This window comes from Panthera uncia (assembly GCF_023721935.1).
Source record: "Panthera uncia isolate 11264 chromosome B3 unlocalized genomic scaffold, Puncia_PCG_1.0 HiC_scaffold_1, whole genome shotgun sequence".
NCBI classification, from domain to species: Eukaryota; Metazoa; Chordata; class Mammalia; order Carnivora; family Felidae; genus Panthera; species Panthera uncia.
Genome location: NW_026057582.1, coordinates 26399069 through 26415963, shown reverse-complemented (window position 1 = coordinate 26415963; position 16895 = coordinate 26399069). Strand labels below are relative to the sequence as shown.

Sequence of the window (16895 nt, the reverse complement as noted above, 5' to 3'; positions counted from 1 at the left end):
GGGAGGGAGGAGAGGGTAGGTGATAGGCATTGAAGAGGGCATCTTTTGGGATGAGCACTGGGTGTTGTATGGAAACCAATTTGACAATAAATTTCATATATTAAAATAAATAAATAAATGAATAAATAAGTCCAAAAACAAAAACAACAAAAAACTTCAGCGCTTAGAGATTCACCTCATCCTTCCTAACTGCTGCACAGTATTCCATACTGCATACAGGCCACCGTTTACTTACTCCTTCAATTCCCCAACTCCTCTTCTAGTATAGGTCCTACTCCAGACTCTTTAGCTCTATTCATAACCAAACAGCCCAACTCCCATTTTCCAAGTTGATATTTCCTCAATGAAATCCCTACTCAACCCTGTCCTTACTTTGGTAAATTCGTTTTGACCTTCTATGAGTGGGATGAAGGTCTCTTTTCCTAAAACACATACCTGCCTAATAAATACCTTTATTCTTTTTTTTTTTTTTTAATACCTTTATTCTTGATACCAATTCTTGATACTTTTAAATCTAGGAAACTTAAAGAATTGCCAAGATATTAAAACAATGTTGAAAACTAATTTGCTATTCCAACCATCTAACACATCATGGATACTCAATGGTAAATAACAATATGAATGGATATATATTTACATTTAATCTAAACTTAGAGATTAAAAAAATGTAAAAAGCTGTTAAAAAAAAAAACAAAAACAGAACATTTTAAGACCCTAACAACAATGCTTACTATGTGCAAGGTACCAAGATAAATGATGATCTCTGTTCCTAAGAAGCTCACGGTCTGGTAGAGAGGCTCATATAAAAAGCTATAACCATAATATAAGGCATTATGTATTAACTTTTACAACAAAAGTACACATTAAAAGTGTAAAGAGGAAAAAAAAGGGTGTGCCTGGGTTCAGGTCATGATCTCATGGTTTGTGAGATCGAGACCCATGTCAGGCTCTGTCAGTGCAGAGCCTGCTTGGGATTCTCTCTCCCTCTGTCCCTGTCTCTTTCCCGCTCACACTCTCTCAAAATAAAAATAAATCTAAAAAACTTAAAAAAAAAAGTGGAAAGGAAAGAAACCAGCACACGATTAATCATAGTTGGAAGGATAAAGGAAAGGTTAACAGGAAATGAGTGAACCGAGTCTCATGAATTCTGCAGGATTCCGAAAGAGATGAGATAGAAAGGCATTCAAGGTTACAGGGAAGTTGCACACCAAAACTTGGAGGGAGGAAACTGTAAGCCATGCTTAGGAGACCATGAGTTGTCTAGTCATAGGTAGTCTGATGTGTATGTGTGTGTGCACTCACACGTCAACACACATACGTGCCTGGGGGAGGGTGGTGGCTAACAGCAAACATAAAGTTCAAAAGTCAGGCTGGAGTTAAGCTGAGGAAGAGGATGAAGAAGGCTGTATAATGAATCAGACCTACCGGTATATATCTAGAATGTGTACATATTTCATACCTTGTAATCTTGCTTAATCCTCCTAACCCTGTATGAGATAACCCTGTATTAGAGATATTATTATCTCTAAATTCTTCAGATGAGGAAATTAAGGTTCAGAGTGTTAAATAACTCACCCAAGTTCTCAGAGCTTGGTGGAGCTGAGATTGGAATCCAAGTGTGAGTTTATATTTTTACTCTGTAGGTACTGAAAATCTGATGAAGGAAACTAGCAGACTACACTAAGTTTTTTCTGGATCAAAGGTGAAGTGATCAAGCTATATTAGGCCTCAAGGATCTGGGTAAGTTGTCCAGTTTATCAGCCAAACTTCCTTGGTTTCATACTGATATTATTCTCATTTTTAGAGACTAAGAGAGTAAAATTTTTAAGCAAATTACCACTATTCTCAGGAAGACCTTCTTTGCTTGCCTAGGATGAAGTATTCAATGAGTATTATCATGACTTTTCTCATAGTTGGCACAAAAAGCTAATAAGAAAACCTCTATCAAAATCCCCAGACTGTTGTTCTGCTCTTTTAAACGTCTGATCTGGGGAGCCTGGGGGGCTCAGTCGGTTAAGCGTCCGACTTCAGCCCAGGTCATGATCTCAAGGTTCGTGAGTTCAAGCCCTGCATCAGGCTCTGTGCTGACAGCTCGGAGCCTGGAGCCTGCTTCGGATTCTGTGTCTCCCTCTCTCCCTGCCCCTCCCTAGCTCATGCTCGCTCGCTCTGTCAAAAATAAATAAACTTAAATAAAATAAAAGTCTGATTTAAGGTTCAAAGTGTTTGCAAGAATGTGAAATTATAGCAGCACCTGGGTGGCTCAGTCAGTTACACGTCTGACTTTGGTTCAGGTCATGATGTCAGAGTTCGTGAGTGTGAGCTCTGCATCGAGTTCTGTGCTGACAGCTCTGAGCCTGGAGCCTGCTTCGGATTCTGTCTCCCCATCTCTGTCTGCCCCTCCCCCGCTCGTGCTGTGTGTGTCTCTCTCTCTCAAAAAATAAATAATTTTTTTTTTAAAGATGAATGTGAAATTATACATGTTTCATGATGGCAGGTCACTATCCTAGTCTACTTCTCTCTTCCTAGGCTGAAAGGATGATGTGTATTTTGTCAACAGCTAGATAAAAGCAAAGCCTATTTGACAAGATTGTGTACCATACATTCTCCACTAGAGGGAAGCATTCCCCTTGTAGGCTGCATTTAGCCATTAAATAATCAAAGAGCCATCACAGACAGACCGACCTCATTTTACAAATCAAGAAACTGAAGATTCCATGGTTACTCAGTCTTTTGGGTGGAAAACCAAGTCTAACAGAACCATGGTCTCTTGACTCCCTACCCAAGATCACCGAAGCATTTATTCAGCATCAAAATTGCAAAGTTCTGGGGCCCTGAGTGGCTCAGTCAGTCGAGTGTCCGACTTCAGCTCAGGTCATGATCTCATGGTTCATGGGTTTGAGCCCCACGTTGGGCTCTGTGCTGACAGCTTGGAGCCTGGAGCCTGCTTCAGATTCTGTGTCTCCCTCTCTCTCTGCACCTCCCCCACTCACACTCTTTCTCCCTCTCAAAAATAAACATTAAAAAATTAGAAAAAAAAAAAAAAGACGCAAAGCTCTGCTGTAAACTGCGATCAAAACCATATTTTTGAGTTCCAAAAGCACATTCACTCAGTGTATCCAAATCCTACCTATGTTTTAAGCCCTAACCACGAAGCTTCCTTTTAACCATTTCTGTCCACCCCAATTCCTTCTTTCCTAAAATCCTATAGCACTTAGACTGTGCCACATAATTAACTCAATCATACACTGTCATATTCATAGTTTTGATTTTTATCCTTCTAAAAACTTTTTTAAAGGTTTTATTTATTTTTGAGAAAGACAGAGACAGCGTGAGCAAGGAAAGGGGAGAGAGAAAGTGTGAGAGAAATAGAGAATCCCAAGCAGGCTCCATGCTGCCAGCACGGAGCCCAATGTGGGCCTCGAACCCACAAAACTGTGAGACATGACCTGAGCTGAAACCAAGAGTCAGACACTTAACAAGACGGCAGCACCACCCAGGCACCTCTCTTTCCCCACACTACTTTGGCCCTTGAACTCAAGGAAATGAATACAATGTATACTTTGCATAGCATGTCCATTCCATGCCTTCTTCAGAGAAGCCAACTTTCTCATAGCAGAAAATAAGTGCCGTTGGTCCCCTGAAGCAAGGGCTTCCTCTAAGTTAAGAACATTCTACATCTACTTCCACCCTCTGCCCAGGAGAAGGTCCTCCCTACCACACTTTCACTCTCCTCTGTAGTGGTAGGTAATGCTTGGAAAACTACAAGTTATAAAGCCTTTCCCTGCATACATACAACACTTTCCAAAACGGCTGAAATTATCCTTCTTAGGCCGTATCCAAATCTTCCCCTCCTCTAATGAGGATTTGAATCTAGAGTTGCGAGTTACATGTAATTGCCCCAAGAAAAGGTGTTAACTCTGAGAAACTGCTTCTTAAAACAGACATGTGAAACAAACCCGCCTCCAGAGAATCCCTGGATTGTTTTCCTGGTGGAGCACGGAGAGTCAAGAGAAGCTTGGTGTGGTAAGCCAAATTCAGTCAAACTGCAGTTACCTCCACAACCCCCCAAATTTTAGAAGCACAGCAGCAACAGTGGAGACCATCTAATCGAGCACAGTTAAGATAAAGAAGGCCGACCTATAACCAAGGACAAGTCTACTTGTGTAGGGAGGTATGTGAATCACAGGCCTCTTCACAGAAGCTCAAAAGGTCAACAATGTGCCAAAATAAGGCCAGATAATACTGCCAATCTTAGGGCGAAGTGAAATTTAACATGATCCTATTTACTCTGTCATATTCAATTTCCAGAAAGGGCGGGAGAAGGGAGCCAAAATCTGCTGAACTGACCAACTATGTGTCAGGTTCCTTACCCATGTTATTTCATTTAACTTATGTCAGAAAGGGATTTTGGATCCAGTATGCAGAACCAGAGTCCCTCCTTCCCGAGGGCATTCAGAAAAGTAGAACTTTTGAAAAGTCTTCAGCTGTTGCTCCGAAAAGGGCAATTGTGTTTCTGGTGTACATGTTGATAGCAAATGACATACTAATAGAACCCACATGCAAAACAGGATTTTAGTTGTGCTGAAAATGCTGACATCCACATCAAGATAGGACATACACACGCCTGCCTGGCTCAATCATTCGCGCATGCGACTCTTAACCTCAGGGTCATGAGTTCAACCCATGTTGCATATGGGGCCCCATGAATGAAAGAAAGAAAGAAAGAAAGAAAGAAAGAAAGAAAGAAAGAAAGAAAGGAAGGAAGGAAGGAAGGAAGAAAGGAGGGACATACACAGCCCCAGAGTTAGAGGATATGTCAGATAGCTCCTTCTTTGTGAGACAGTGATTGCCTTCATTTCCACAACCGCAGGACTAGACAATTAAGTCCTCATAAACAGCTGCTCTAGTTCACAGACCACAAACTCAAAAAAAAAAAAAAAAAAAATTGGCTCGGGGCGCCTGGGTGGCTCAGTCATTTGAACATCAGACTTTGGCTCAGGTCAGAATCTCATACAGTTCATGAGTTCGAGCCCCTTTATTCAGGCTCTCTGCTGTCAGCACAGAGCCCCTTTGGGATCCATTGTCTCCCCGCCCTGCCACCTCCCCCGCCCATCATCCGCTGCTCATGCTCTCTCTCAAAAATAAACACTAAAAAAAAAAAACAAAACAAAAAACGGCTCAATTCACATACTGACTCTAAAAAGATGCCCCCTTCATGGGCAAAAGACACTGTGGTGAGAGGTCCTTAAAATTCAACAGAGGGAATCAAAAGTGCTTTATTTTTGAGGAGATAGCATTCCGAACTCTTTAAAGAATTCAAAGTTCAAGACTCTATGCTTCTTTACAACAGGACAACCATTCTAGCTTCCAAATAGCATCACCTTACATTTCTATTATTGACACAGCAATTCCACATGCGCTAATTAAGTAAATCCTCTGTACCAATTTAGTAGGTATTGTGGTACTCTGCCCAGCTATCGAACCATTGACTACTACTGAACTTTACAAAACCACAAGGGACTTCAGAGTCATGAAGCCCAAAGCTGTGAGGGAAAGATGTTCTGCATGTGAAAAAAAATTAAAGAAATGTGCCACTTCCCCAAAGCTAAACACTTATGCCAACAGGCCCAAATCCTCTGGAGATAAAAGCTCTCCATTACCTCAAGGGCCTGAAATTAAATGCCTCAAAACCTCTACATATGCTCAATGCTCTCTGGTAATTAACCAGAGAACAAGTGCTTCTATTATTCATGTTCTTGTCACAGGCATTTGCCGAGAGACAAGTAACAGCTATTTCTAAGCAAGATTCAAGGGAACCTAGCCATTGACTGAAAAAAGGGCTAGTCTTTGGCCTGTGTCATAACCACTTCTCCTCTCAGTTTGGTTTGCTTTTTTTGGTGGTGGGGGGGTAGGGTGGGGGGGTGGTAAGATCACCGAAGAAAGTAGTAATAAGAGTTACTTGGTTAAGAAACAGAATTTAGAGCTGTGTTGTAACCATGTGCGTAATGAAATGCTTAGGACATGCCAGGCTTCCAAAGCAGGAAGCAGGCAAAGGAAGTGCTGCGGTTTCTTCGGGTAGGGATTCCCCTCTTGGGTTAAGCAAAAGGTCAGGAAAGATAAAGGCCCTTCCCCAATGTCAACAAAGTCCAAGGATGGTTGAAATTCCAGGAGGAATAGGAGTTCCAAAATGTCCTGTTACAGTGATATCCACATCATTTTATATATATGTAAACTCACAAATAATAGTCTCTGTTTTAGAGGGGGAAATGATGTCTAACGTCTCCAAATGCCCTATTATTTAATGTATACCACTTAATGACAGCCATCATATTAGGAGGAAAAGTTACAACAGGTAAAATTGTACACAGTAGGAATTTAAAGGAACCTGGCTCAGAGAACGGTCTGCAGTTGAGGATAGTGAGGCAGTAATCAAAAACTGAAAATCATTTTACCTGTTCTTCCACTTCATAATAACTGCAACAGCATTTTTCTCTTTTATACCTTATAACACCATTTTAACACACAGTATCATATTTAAACATAATTAAGATTCTTCTGAACCCTCAAAGTTTAAAAGGATTTTTTCAACTTACTCTTCAGTTCACCAAATAAAGAGGCTCTCTTGCTTTATTTCTTTAAACTAGGTTAGGGGTGCCTGGGTGGCTCAAGTTGGTTGAGCGTCCGACTTTGGCTCAGGTCATGATCTCACAGTCTGTGAGTTTGAGCCCCGCGTTGGGCTCTGTGCTGACAGCTTGGAGCCTGGAGCCTGCTTGGGATTGTGTGTCTCCCTCCCTCACTGCCCCTCCCCCGCTCAAGCTCCATCTCTTAAAAATGAATAAATGTTTAAAAAAAACAACAACTTTATGGGGCGTCTGGGTGGCTCAGTCAGTTGAGCGTCCGACTTCGGCTCAGGTCATGATCTCGTAGTCCGTGAGTTCGAGCCCCGCGTCAGGCTCTGTGCTGACAGCTCAGAGCCTGAAGCCTATTTCAGATTCTGTGTCTCCTTCTCTCTGACCGCCCCCCATTCATGCTCTGTCTCTGTCTCAAAAATAAATAAACGTTAAAAAAACAAACAACAACAACTTTAAACTAGTTTAGACATGGTAACAAGCAAATTAATGTCTCTGCTGGGAACGGTCTTCCATTCACCACTGCATCACTGCTCCCGTTTATCACCTACACATAACTCAGCCTGGTTTTGTTCAATTGGACATCTGAACTAGGAAAAAGAGGAAAGACCTGAAGAGCTGCAGCTGTTGTACTACTCCTTCCTGTTGCAGAGCCAGCCAGTCACTTCCAACCTGATTCCATTCCAGGATATTTCGCTTCCAGGTCCTGGCCAAAGGCAGAGCAACTTCTCTAGCTCCATCAGTCCTAGAATATTCTCTTAAATACACTTTTCTTTGTTAATATTGAGTCTACAGTCTTTAAAACCAATTTATTTCCTGTACCCCACCTCTTCTTCATGCCCTCAGTAAAAAGACTCTGATTTGGGTAAAAATACTCTTATATAGTCCACTATATAAGTCCACTTATATAGTCCTCTCCACTCTTATATAGTCCTTGAGGTTTTTAAAAGGTGCTCTTCACTTAAAGAACCATTCTGTGCTATCATAATAGATGAAAAAGCTCAGTTCCCTTACCTTTATCCTATGCACACCCCCACCTCCATACCACCCAAATAAATGCCAGTTTTTATTCCTTATAATACTACCTGTCAGCAAAAATATTTATTCGTTATCAAGCTCTCCAGTCTACTGTTTTTCCTTCCATCGTGCTCCTTTTCATAAAAGACTGAAATTGTGTTATTAACTATAAGCTACTTTTGATTATGGTGTTTCTCAAAGTCAGCACGGTTGTTCGTGTCTAAATAGCATTGAATCCATGTCCTAGATATATACATATATATATATGTACATACACACACACACACACACACACACACACACACATACATAGAGCTGTCCATCTGGAGTAAAATCCTCAGGAATTAAAAACACATTGCTTTTCTTAATCTTGAACATATAAATGAAATCTGTAATTTTAATAATTACAAATATAGGGGCGCCTGGGTGGTTCAATTGGTTAAGCATCCTGCTCACGTCGGGCCCTGTGGTGACGGCACGGAGTCAGCTTGGGATTCTCTCTCTGCCCCTCCTCTGCTCGCTCTCTCCCAAAATAAAAAATAAATGACAGGGGCACGGTTGGTTAGGTATCTAGCTCTTGGTTTTGGCTCAAGTCATGATCTCACAGGTTTGTGAGTCTGAGCTCCGTGTCAGGGTCTGTACTAACAGCGTGGAGCCCGCTTGGGTCTCGGTCTCTCTCTCTCTCCCCGTCTCTCTTGCCCCTCCCCGGCTCTTGCCCTCTCTCGCTCAAAATAAATAAACTTAAAAAAAAATTACAGCTATACCTCTGGGTTTCTGTCTCGAGAGTGCTAATGGCATACGCTTGAGTGTTTTATCACGTCAACATTTCTATGGGATAGCTGGTTCAGTCATTTGGCTGATGGCACAGCCATAATTACCGTTCAAGGCTGTTAATACAACTTCTCGCATCAGTAAGACTGTAGCTGGATGTCACATGATTGATGAGAAAACAAAAGCCTTCTGGGCAAAGCACAGCCGGTCGGCCTGACTAGGTCACAGAAACCTCACAGCCAGCACGCTACTGCCTCCTCTGGCTGTTCCAGCAGGACGTACCTCTTCGTAATTTTTCGCCTCCACTCCGTGCTTCATGTCTAGAATCACGAGCTGGTCAGGTATCCGCCCTGTTCCTGAGAGAGAAATCAAAAGCTTCATTGTGTAGAATATTTAAAATTCCGGGAAGTCACCCACCCCCCTCCCTCTCTCTAACCCCTACCCTCTCAATAGAGGGAAACAGCCGTGACTCCTCCCCCTACTCAGCTGCAGAAAATTCCTGGCTCTGGCTAAAATCACAAGCATTCCAGACAAAGCCTCGATCTGTGCGCGGTGGCGGAAAGCAGTGAGAATATGCTGCTGGCAAACATCTCTGAGCAGGCAGGACATAAGCCACTGCAGCTGGCACTACAGAAGAATAGGAGAGCAGAAGGGACAACATACGGACTTTACCAGATTAGGAAATAAAACTCAAGTCAAAAAGTATAAAATTGAGTAGCCAATAGGTAGCGGGCACCAACTCAGACTGAAAAGGACACTTCCACATCTGAAAAGGCCTGTCAATTTTTGGAAAAAAAAAAAAAAAAGATTAATGGGTATACGCTAAGCTTGAATTTACTTAATATAAACATGAGTACTGAAAACAACACAGGATCTAGCTAATATTCCACATTAATTCGAACATTTTGGTCAATGGAAGGCCACTTCAGTAGGCTAATAAAATGTTATATAGGACGCACAAAACACTTAGAAGAGCCCAAGAAAAATACTTGTAAATAAGAGTACAATTCTCAGGGATGCTTCTTAGAGAAATGTCTGTTTGGCATAGCAGGGCCAACAGAACTATGCTCATATTAGAAAAAGTAAACTGATTCAGCTTGATCAAAAAGGAATTTAAACTTAAATCATCAGGTAGGAGAGAGGAAAAGACTCAGAGTCGCAGGAAACTGCTCAGCCCCAATCCCCTGGAATTCATCAATTCACCAAATTATTTATAAAATAAGAAGCTGCCTGCATGAAATTAGGAGTTTAGGGAAACAATGCCACTTAAGCATCGGGGTTCTTGAGACTATAAGCCAGAGAGAATGGTACTGTACCCTCTGCTGCCTGAACACTGGAGGTTTCTGATATGGACAAAAGTCAACTCAATAACTACTCAGTAAGAACTCACTAGGTGCTAGAACTGTACTGAATTACAATCTCTGCCTTCAAGTAATTCCATGGGAATCTAAGACATATATATGCATAACAACTACAGTGAAAATGCAAAGCAGTATAAAACTTGAAGGAAAAAAAAAAAACAGTTCAGGGGCACCTGGGTGGCTTAGTCAGTTAAGCATCTGACTCTTAACTTCAGCTCAGGTCATGATCTCACAGTTTGTGAGATCGAGCCCTGTGTCAGCTCTGCACTGACAGCACAGAGCCTGCTTGGGATTCTCTCTCTCCCTCTCTCTGCTCCCCAACCCCCCCCCACATGCACACATTCTCTCAATAATAAATACATTAAAAAGACAAAGCCAAAAAACCCAGTTCAGATAGTCTCAGCTATGAAATAAAGGTTAGAGAAGGGAAGGCAATAGTTGTGGACAGACTTCACTAAAGAGAAAGCACCTGAAGGCAAGGACAGAGTACTCTAGGCAGAGGGCAAAGTATGGGCAAAGGTTCAGATACTGAAATGAGTATGGCAGGTTTAAAAGACAGTAAAGAAGTTCTTTTGGATAGATTAGAAAGATCACTTGAAAGCCAGAGAAATAAGACTACATAGGTAGGACTAATAAGAAACTAAGACAAGTCACAGATGCCTTTTGAGCATTAAACCAGTAAGTTTCCAAAACAAAACAGTGGCACCCAGAGAGGTATAGATCTCTTTCCCCAAATCCCATGTATAATCCTGATCATAACATTGGCCCATAAGAGATGCAGTGCAGATTTTTGATTCTCCTTCCTCATTTAAAAAGTTATGTAACTGAATCAGCTCACAACCCCACCTGGTCCAAATGATCAAGATACTCTCTTCCTAATAGACTCTTTCCACCACCTCTCTGTTGCCACAGCACAGCATTAAGCATTATTCAAACACAAGTGAAACCACAAAACCACAGACCTCTGGCTGTTCTCAGTCCAGACCATATAGTCTCTTGTAGAGACCAGCCAACTTATCCCCGTAGCTGACATCGTGGCCCTAAAGGGTCCCCTTTGTAAAAAGAAAACAAAATAAAACAAAACAAACGAAGAACAAGAACAAAACCTTCTCTGCATTTCTCTGTCAAATGGAGAATCTTTTTTTTCAACTTACTTTTTTTTTTCCAATGTTTATTTATTTTGAGAGAGAGTGCAAGAGAGAGCATGAGTGGAGGAGGGGCAGAGAGAGAGAGGGGGAGAGAGAGGATCCCAAGCAGGCTCCAAACTGTCAGAATAGAACCCGAGGCAGGGCTCGATCCCACAAACCGTGAGATCATGACCTGAGCAGAAACCAAGAGTTGGTTGCCTAACCGACTGAGCCACCCAGGTGCCCCCAAATGAACAATCTTTTAAAAGGGGCTCCAAAGACTACAAGTTATCACATTGCCATATCAAAACAAATGAAACTGGAAACTGAGTGGGGACTATACTGTATATGTGTATACATTTATGCATATATATATAATTTTTATGAAAAAAATGTTTTAATGCTTATTTTTTGAGAGAGGGACAGAGTACAAGTGGGGGAGGGGCAGAGAGAGAGCGAGACAGAGCATCTGAATAGGTTCCAGGCTCTGAGCTGCCAGCACAGAGCCTGATGCAGGGCTTGAACTCACAAACTGAACTGTGAGACCATGACCTAAGCTGAAGTTGGGCGCTTGACCTACTGAGCCACCCAGGTGCCTCATACATATATATTTTAAAAACTAGTTCCTGGACATCTATATGCACAGCATCAGCACATAAAACACTCAGAATAAAAGATAAGTTCTACCTTCAAAGAGTTGAAAATTGGAAATGTAAGACAGACATACAGGAGACATTTAAATAACACAAAGCTGTGTGATGTATATATTCATACATATTCAAAAATGCCTAAATGATCTCATCAGTGAGTGATATACTATTTAGAGGAAGCCACATTAACCTCCTTGCTGTTTCTGAGGTATGCTAAGCATCTCAAGGCATTTGGCTCTTTCTACAAAGTCCTCATTACTACCTGATTTATATTTACTTGTTTATTGTCTATTTGCGTCAATGAAAATGTAAGCTCCATGAGAACAGAACTGGTTTTATTCACTGCTGTATCCCCAACATTTGAAACAGCGCTTGGCATGTAAGGGCACTTAATAAATGATGTGTTAGATGAATCAATCGATTGAGAAACTGAGCAGGCTAGAATGGTTGAGGGAGGTAAGCTAAGGTAAACTCATGCTTTTATTGGAAGAGAGCATTCCAGCAAATGAATGTACGTGATGTGTTTAGAGGGCAGAGCAAACTAGACCTGCTGGGACTGATGAGCAGCGGAAGACAAGGCTAGGGCAAGAATATAAAGACTATTGAATGCCAGGATGCCTAAAATCTCTTCTAGCTCAAAAATTCTGATTCTGGGTTTCACTCTATAGCATAGGAACATTACTACCACTATAGAGCAGGGACAGCTTTTGAAAAAGGACTGACATGATGAAATATGTGTTTTAGGAGACAAATCTGGTAACAGTATTTGGATATATTAAGAGCAGGGGTATCTGAAGCCTAATGACACAATCCAGGATCTAAAAGATTAGAGTTCAGATTGTGTGGTAACAGACACAGAAGATATTTTGAAAGAAGTATAAGCAGAACTCAATGATAGGCTGACAAAGGAAAAAATAATTTCCAAATGTGAGCCCAAGTAACTGGAAGGGTAGTGGGAACGGTGGTAAGCGAGAGGAATTCATTTGGAAGAGAGGCTCATGAATACGGCCTCTAGACGTCTTAGACATCTTGGTTTTGAGATAAGGGTGGCAAAACTATGTGGAAATGTCTAGAATACTGTTGAGACATCCTGGAACTGGCACAGCTAGGAGCAGACAGAAGGATATCACTCATGAAATCACCATTAAAATCCTTTAATTTTTAATCTATTATTCCATTTACTTCAGGCAAACTCCCTTAGCTTTTAGGGTAAATTGACCAACTTTAGATCAAGGGAATCAATTCTTGGTTAATTGTCAAAAGCAGGTAGTTGATCTGCCACTCCCGGGAATCTACTGCCACTCTTGGCAAAGGAGCTTGCTCTTCTAGGATCATTTGTTCTGAATATTCTACAAATGTAAAACTGCCAGGAGTCTTTTTGTTACTATACAGAGAAAGCCTGAGAATAAAATTAAATGGAGGCAAGGAAAGGAAGCACTAAGAGAGAGGTGGAATTCCAATGACACTGTTAAAACTCCCAAGAACCAGCTGTGCCTGAGGTCAGCACCATACTGCAGACTTCCCAGTTCAGAGAGTCAAGGCAGCTTGAGTTTTGTTTTTATGTGCTGTCACCCCAAAGGGTCCCAATTAATGTAACAAATACAAATGCATACAGCTTTTAGAATCTAGAGTCCTTGAAGCTAACAAATGCAGAGTGAAAAGGAATTTGCCTTTTATTTTAACCCATTACGGAGCCCAGAAGCCATCACGTAATTAGTCTAAAAGGTACTAAGGATAGGATCTTGGCCTTGAGATGCACAGAAGAATCCATAGCAAGATAGAACTAGGGAAGTGCTCTTGAGACCAAAAATATTTCTAACTTTGCTATATATTGTCAGACAGACCTTATTTCTAATCCCTTAGAAAATGTGTCACTAGCATATAAATGTACTATTTTCTAGCATCTCTACGAAATTCAACTCTATCATTCAAACCAAATGTCACATCATTCAAGAAATGCCTACTCCATGACATGAAGAACTCGGCTGATTAGCCAACTTTCACTTATATGTGTGAAAGACATATATAAGCAAATGTAGTTTCCATTTCCTCTTCCTGCTGGCCCAGGAGAGAAAGTTCATGCTCTAATTTGAGAGAAGACACTTAACTCAGGGAAAAACACTCTGATTACTTACCCTTGCTCTCAAAACACACTTCAAACATGTCATAATCTTCAGTGGTAAAGGCAAATTTCCCCTTGGTTGCATCTTCCTTGGAGTACAGAATATGGCCAGCAGAATCTGTGATCTAAAAGAAAAAGCAAGTAAGAAGAGGAAGAAAATAACACTGGGGACGAGAACTTACAGAAACCGGAGAAATGGAAAGAAACATTGTCTATAAAAGACAGTTGACGGGGCGCCTGGGTGGCTCAGTCAGTTGAGCGCCCGACTTCGGCTCAGGTCATGATCTCACAGCTCGTGAGTTCAAGCCCCGTGTCGGGCTCTGTGCTGACAGCTCAGAGCCTGGGGCCTGCTTCGGATTCTGTGCCTCCCTCTCCCTCTGCCCCAACCCACCCGCATTCTGTCTCTGTCTCTTTCAAAAATAAATAAACATTAAAAAAAAAAAAAAAAAAAAAAAAAAGACAGTTGCTATTTCCCATTATGATGACTATATTCACTCCATTCCTAAAGACAGGAACTGGATTAGAAGATGAAACCCAGGGGCGCCTCGGTAGCTCAGTGAGCTAAGTGTCCACTTCTTGCTTTTGGCTCAGGTCACGATGTCATGGTTTTGTGGGTTTGAGCTCCACATGGGGCTCTGCGCTGGCAGTGCGGAACCTGCTTGGGATTCTCTCTCCCCCTCTCTCTCTGCCCCTTCCCCACTCACACTGTCTCTGTCTCTCTCAAAATAAACAAACTTACAAAAAAAAAAAAAAAAGAAGATGAAACCCAAACATAGCAAATTTTATTCATTCAAACAGTATCCACACTGACGGCTAAAACATGTTGCTGCTATAGAATGTCTTACCATACCCTAGGGCACCTGGGTGCCTCAGTTGGTTAAGCATCCGACTCTTGATTTTGGCTCACGTCATGATCTCAACGGTTCATGATACTGAGCCCACATTGGGCTCCTCTCTGTCTACCCCCTACCCCCACCTGCACATTCTCTCTCAAAATAAATAAACTTAAAAAAAAAAAGTCTTACCAAACCTAAAAGCTGATACAGTTGATACAGATTGGGTTTATCAGCAAAAGTTCACCTTATAAAATGTATACCAGTATCATTATCTAGAAAGGGATATGTCACAAAAACAAAGCAGACAATTACCAAAAGAATACACTACAAAAGCCATATAAGAACACATCTCTTCTGTAAAACAAACTCTGATGGAGTGGCGGTAGGAGCAGAGAATGGAAATGGGACACTGATGTAAAAAGAGAAGGAAAAAAGGCACACATAGAGAAGAAAACATTAAAAAAAAATTGAAATGAGGGCTTAATAAAAGGTTTTAGGGCACATCTTCTCAATTCCCTAAGAATTAACAGTAGTAATATTAATCAAGTATCTTCTGCCATGAATGAGGTTGATCATTAATTTGTCAATGCTTAGATCTGCACTGGTCATTCGGGATACAGGGATGGGATGTGTAAGACAGTTCTTATCTTCAAAGGGCTTAAAAGTCTAAATGAGGAGATGAGTAAGAAATGAGACTTCACTATAATGTGAAAACTGCACTACTAGAGGTAAGTACACGTGCCAAAGGATATTGAGGTTCAGGGAATATACTGTAGAGACATGTGAGCTAAGTCCCATAGGATAAGCTGCAATTAAGGGGAAGATGGGGAGTGGGGTGCCTGGGTGGTTCAGTCGGTTAAGCATCCGACTTGGGCTCAGGTCATGATCTCATGGTTTGTGAGTTTGATCCCTGCGTTAGGCTCTGTACTGACAGCTCAGAGCCTGGAGCCTGCTTCAGATTCTACATCTCCCTCTCTCTGCCCCTCCTCTGCTCATGCTATCTCTCTTTCTCTCAAAAATAAACAAACATGAAAAAAAAATTTTTGTTAAAAAGGGAAAAATAGGGGTGTAAGAACATTCAGGGTAGAAGAAATAGCAAATATGAAGACCTGAAAAAAAATATATATATAGTACCATCATAATACTAATAACTAGTATTTACTAAGCACTTATTAAATTTTGAGTACTATGCTAAGTGCTTTATATGCATTTTAAATTTAATCTTTATTATAACACTATATATAAGAACTATTATTTCTCTCATGCTCAATAGCAGGAAACCAAGGCACAGAGAGGTTAAGTGGCTGGAGAGGTACTGGCCAGATCAGGCAGAAATGCAACACCAGGGGCACCGGGGTGGCTCAGGCAGTTAAGCGTCGGATTCTTGGTTTTGGCTCAGGTCATGATCTCATGGTTGGGGAGTTTGAGCCATGCAGAGCCCGCCTGGGATTCTCTCTCCCCCTCTCTCTGCCCCTCCCCAACTTGCGCAGAAATGCAACACCATGCTAAGGAGTTTAAACTTCATTTGTACAAAGTGGAAAGGCAATGAAGAATTTGAAACAGGAGAGTGATATGATTCAGTTTGCAATTTAGAAAGATGAACCTGGTAATACCGTGAAGACAGACTCAAGAGGGACAGTGCTAGAGATAAGAAGATGGGTTAGGACACTATTCCAGCACTCCAGGCTAGGAGTGATGGGGAGAAGGGGATGGATCTGAGGGATTTTAAGGAGGAAGAGGTCATAGGACAAGACCAAAAAAGTCAAAGCCTCCCAGGATCAACTGAGCAACCTAAGTGAATCGCACGGGCCAGGGTCAGTCCACAAGGTGGTAGACAATTTGGCAAGACGAGAAGATACACCGGTCTCAAGGGAGAAACCAATGACTGCCATGTCATGCTGGGTTTTCAGATCATTCAAGTTTTCAAAAGAAGCTAGACATTTTAACTTTTAGTTGACATCTCCTAAATTTTAAATCCTCACAGCCAATCCCAACATATGAAAAACTACGTCAAGGCCAAACAAAAGAGGTCTAGGGAACCAAGTTCTTCTGGGCCAACAATTTCTGTCCTCTGCATTGGACAAGAAAAAAGGTGGCTAAAATCACATGAAAGCATTGCTGGGCAGCATGGAGGTCTCAGCTGAGATCATGGGCCATGGATTTCTAAGTGGCAACACTTAGCAACCAGGATGTAGGAACAAAGAAAAGTAGTAAGTGATCTAGGCTTGAGGTTCTGCAACTGCTTTTGGAAGCATACAGGGATTAAGGAATTATGCTATAAACTTTATACATAATATTTATTAAATCTTCACAACAATCCCAGAGAGGCCCGTCTTATTATCCCCATTTTAATGACAAGGAAACCCAGTAGCCTGTTTATCA

General features: G+C 41.5%; 1 protein-coding gene across 1 annotated transcript in view; it reads right to left on the bottom strand.

Annotated features, from left to right (window-relative positions):
- TMED10 (transmembrane p24 trafficking protein 10) overlaps nt 1-16895 on the bottom strand; it is a 41709-nt gene that overhangs the window by 8601 nt on the left and 16213 nt on the right. The window contains exons 2-3 of the mRNA XM_049612459.1: nt 13691-13802; nt 8700-8773 (exon numbers count right to left, since the gene is read on the bottom strand). Of these exons, the coding sequence (XP_049468416.1) occupies nt 8700-8773; nt 13691-13802 (186 nt within the window). The remainder of the gene's footprint in view (nt 1-8699; nt 8774-13690; nt 13803-16895) is intronic.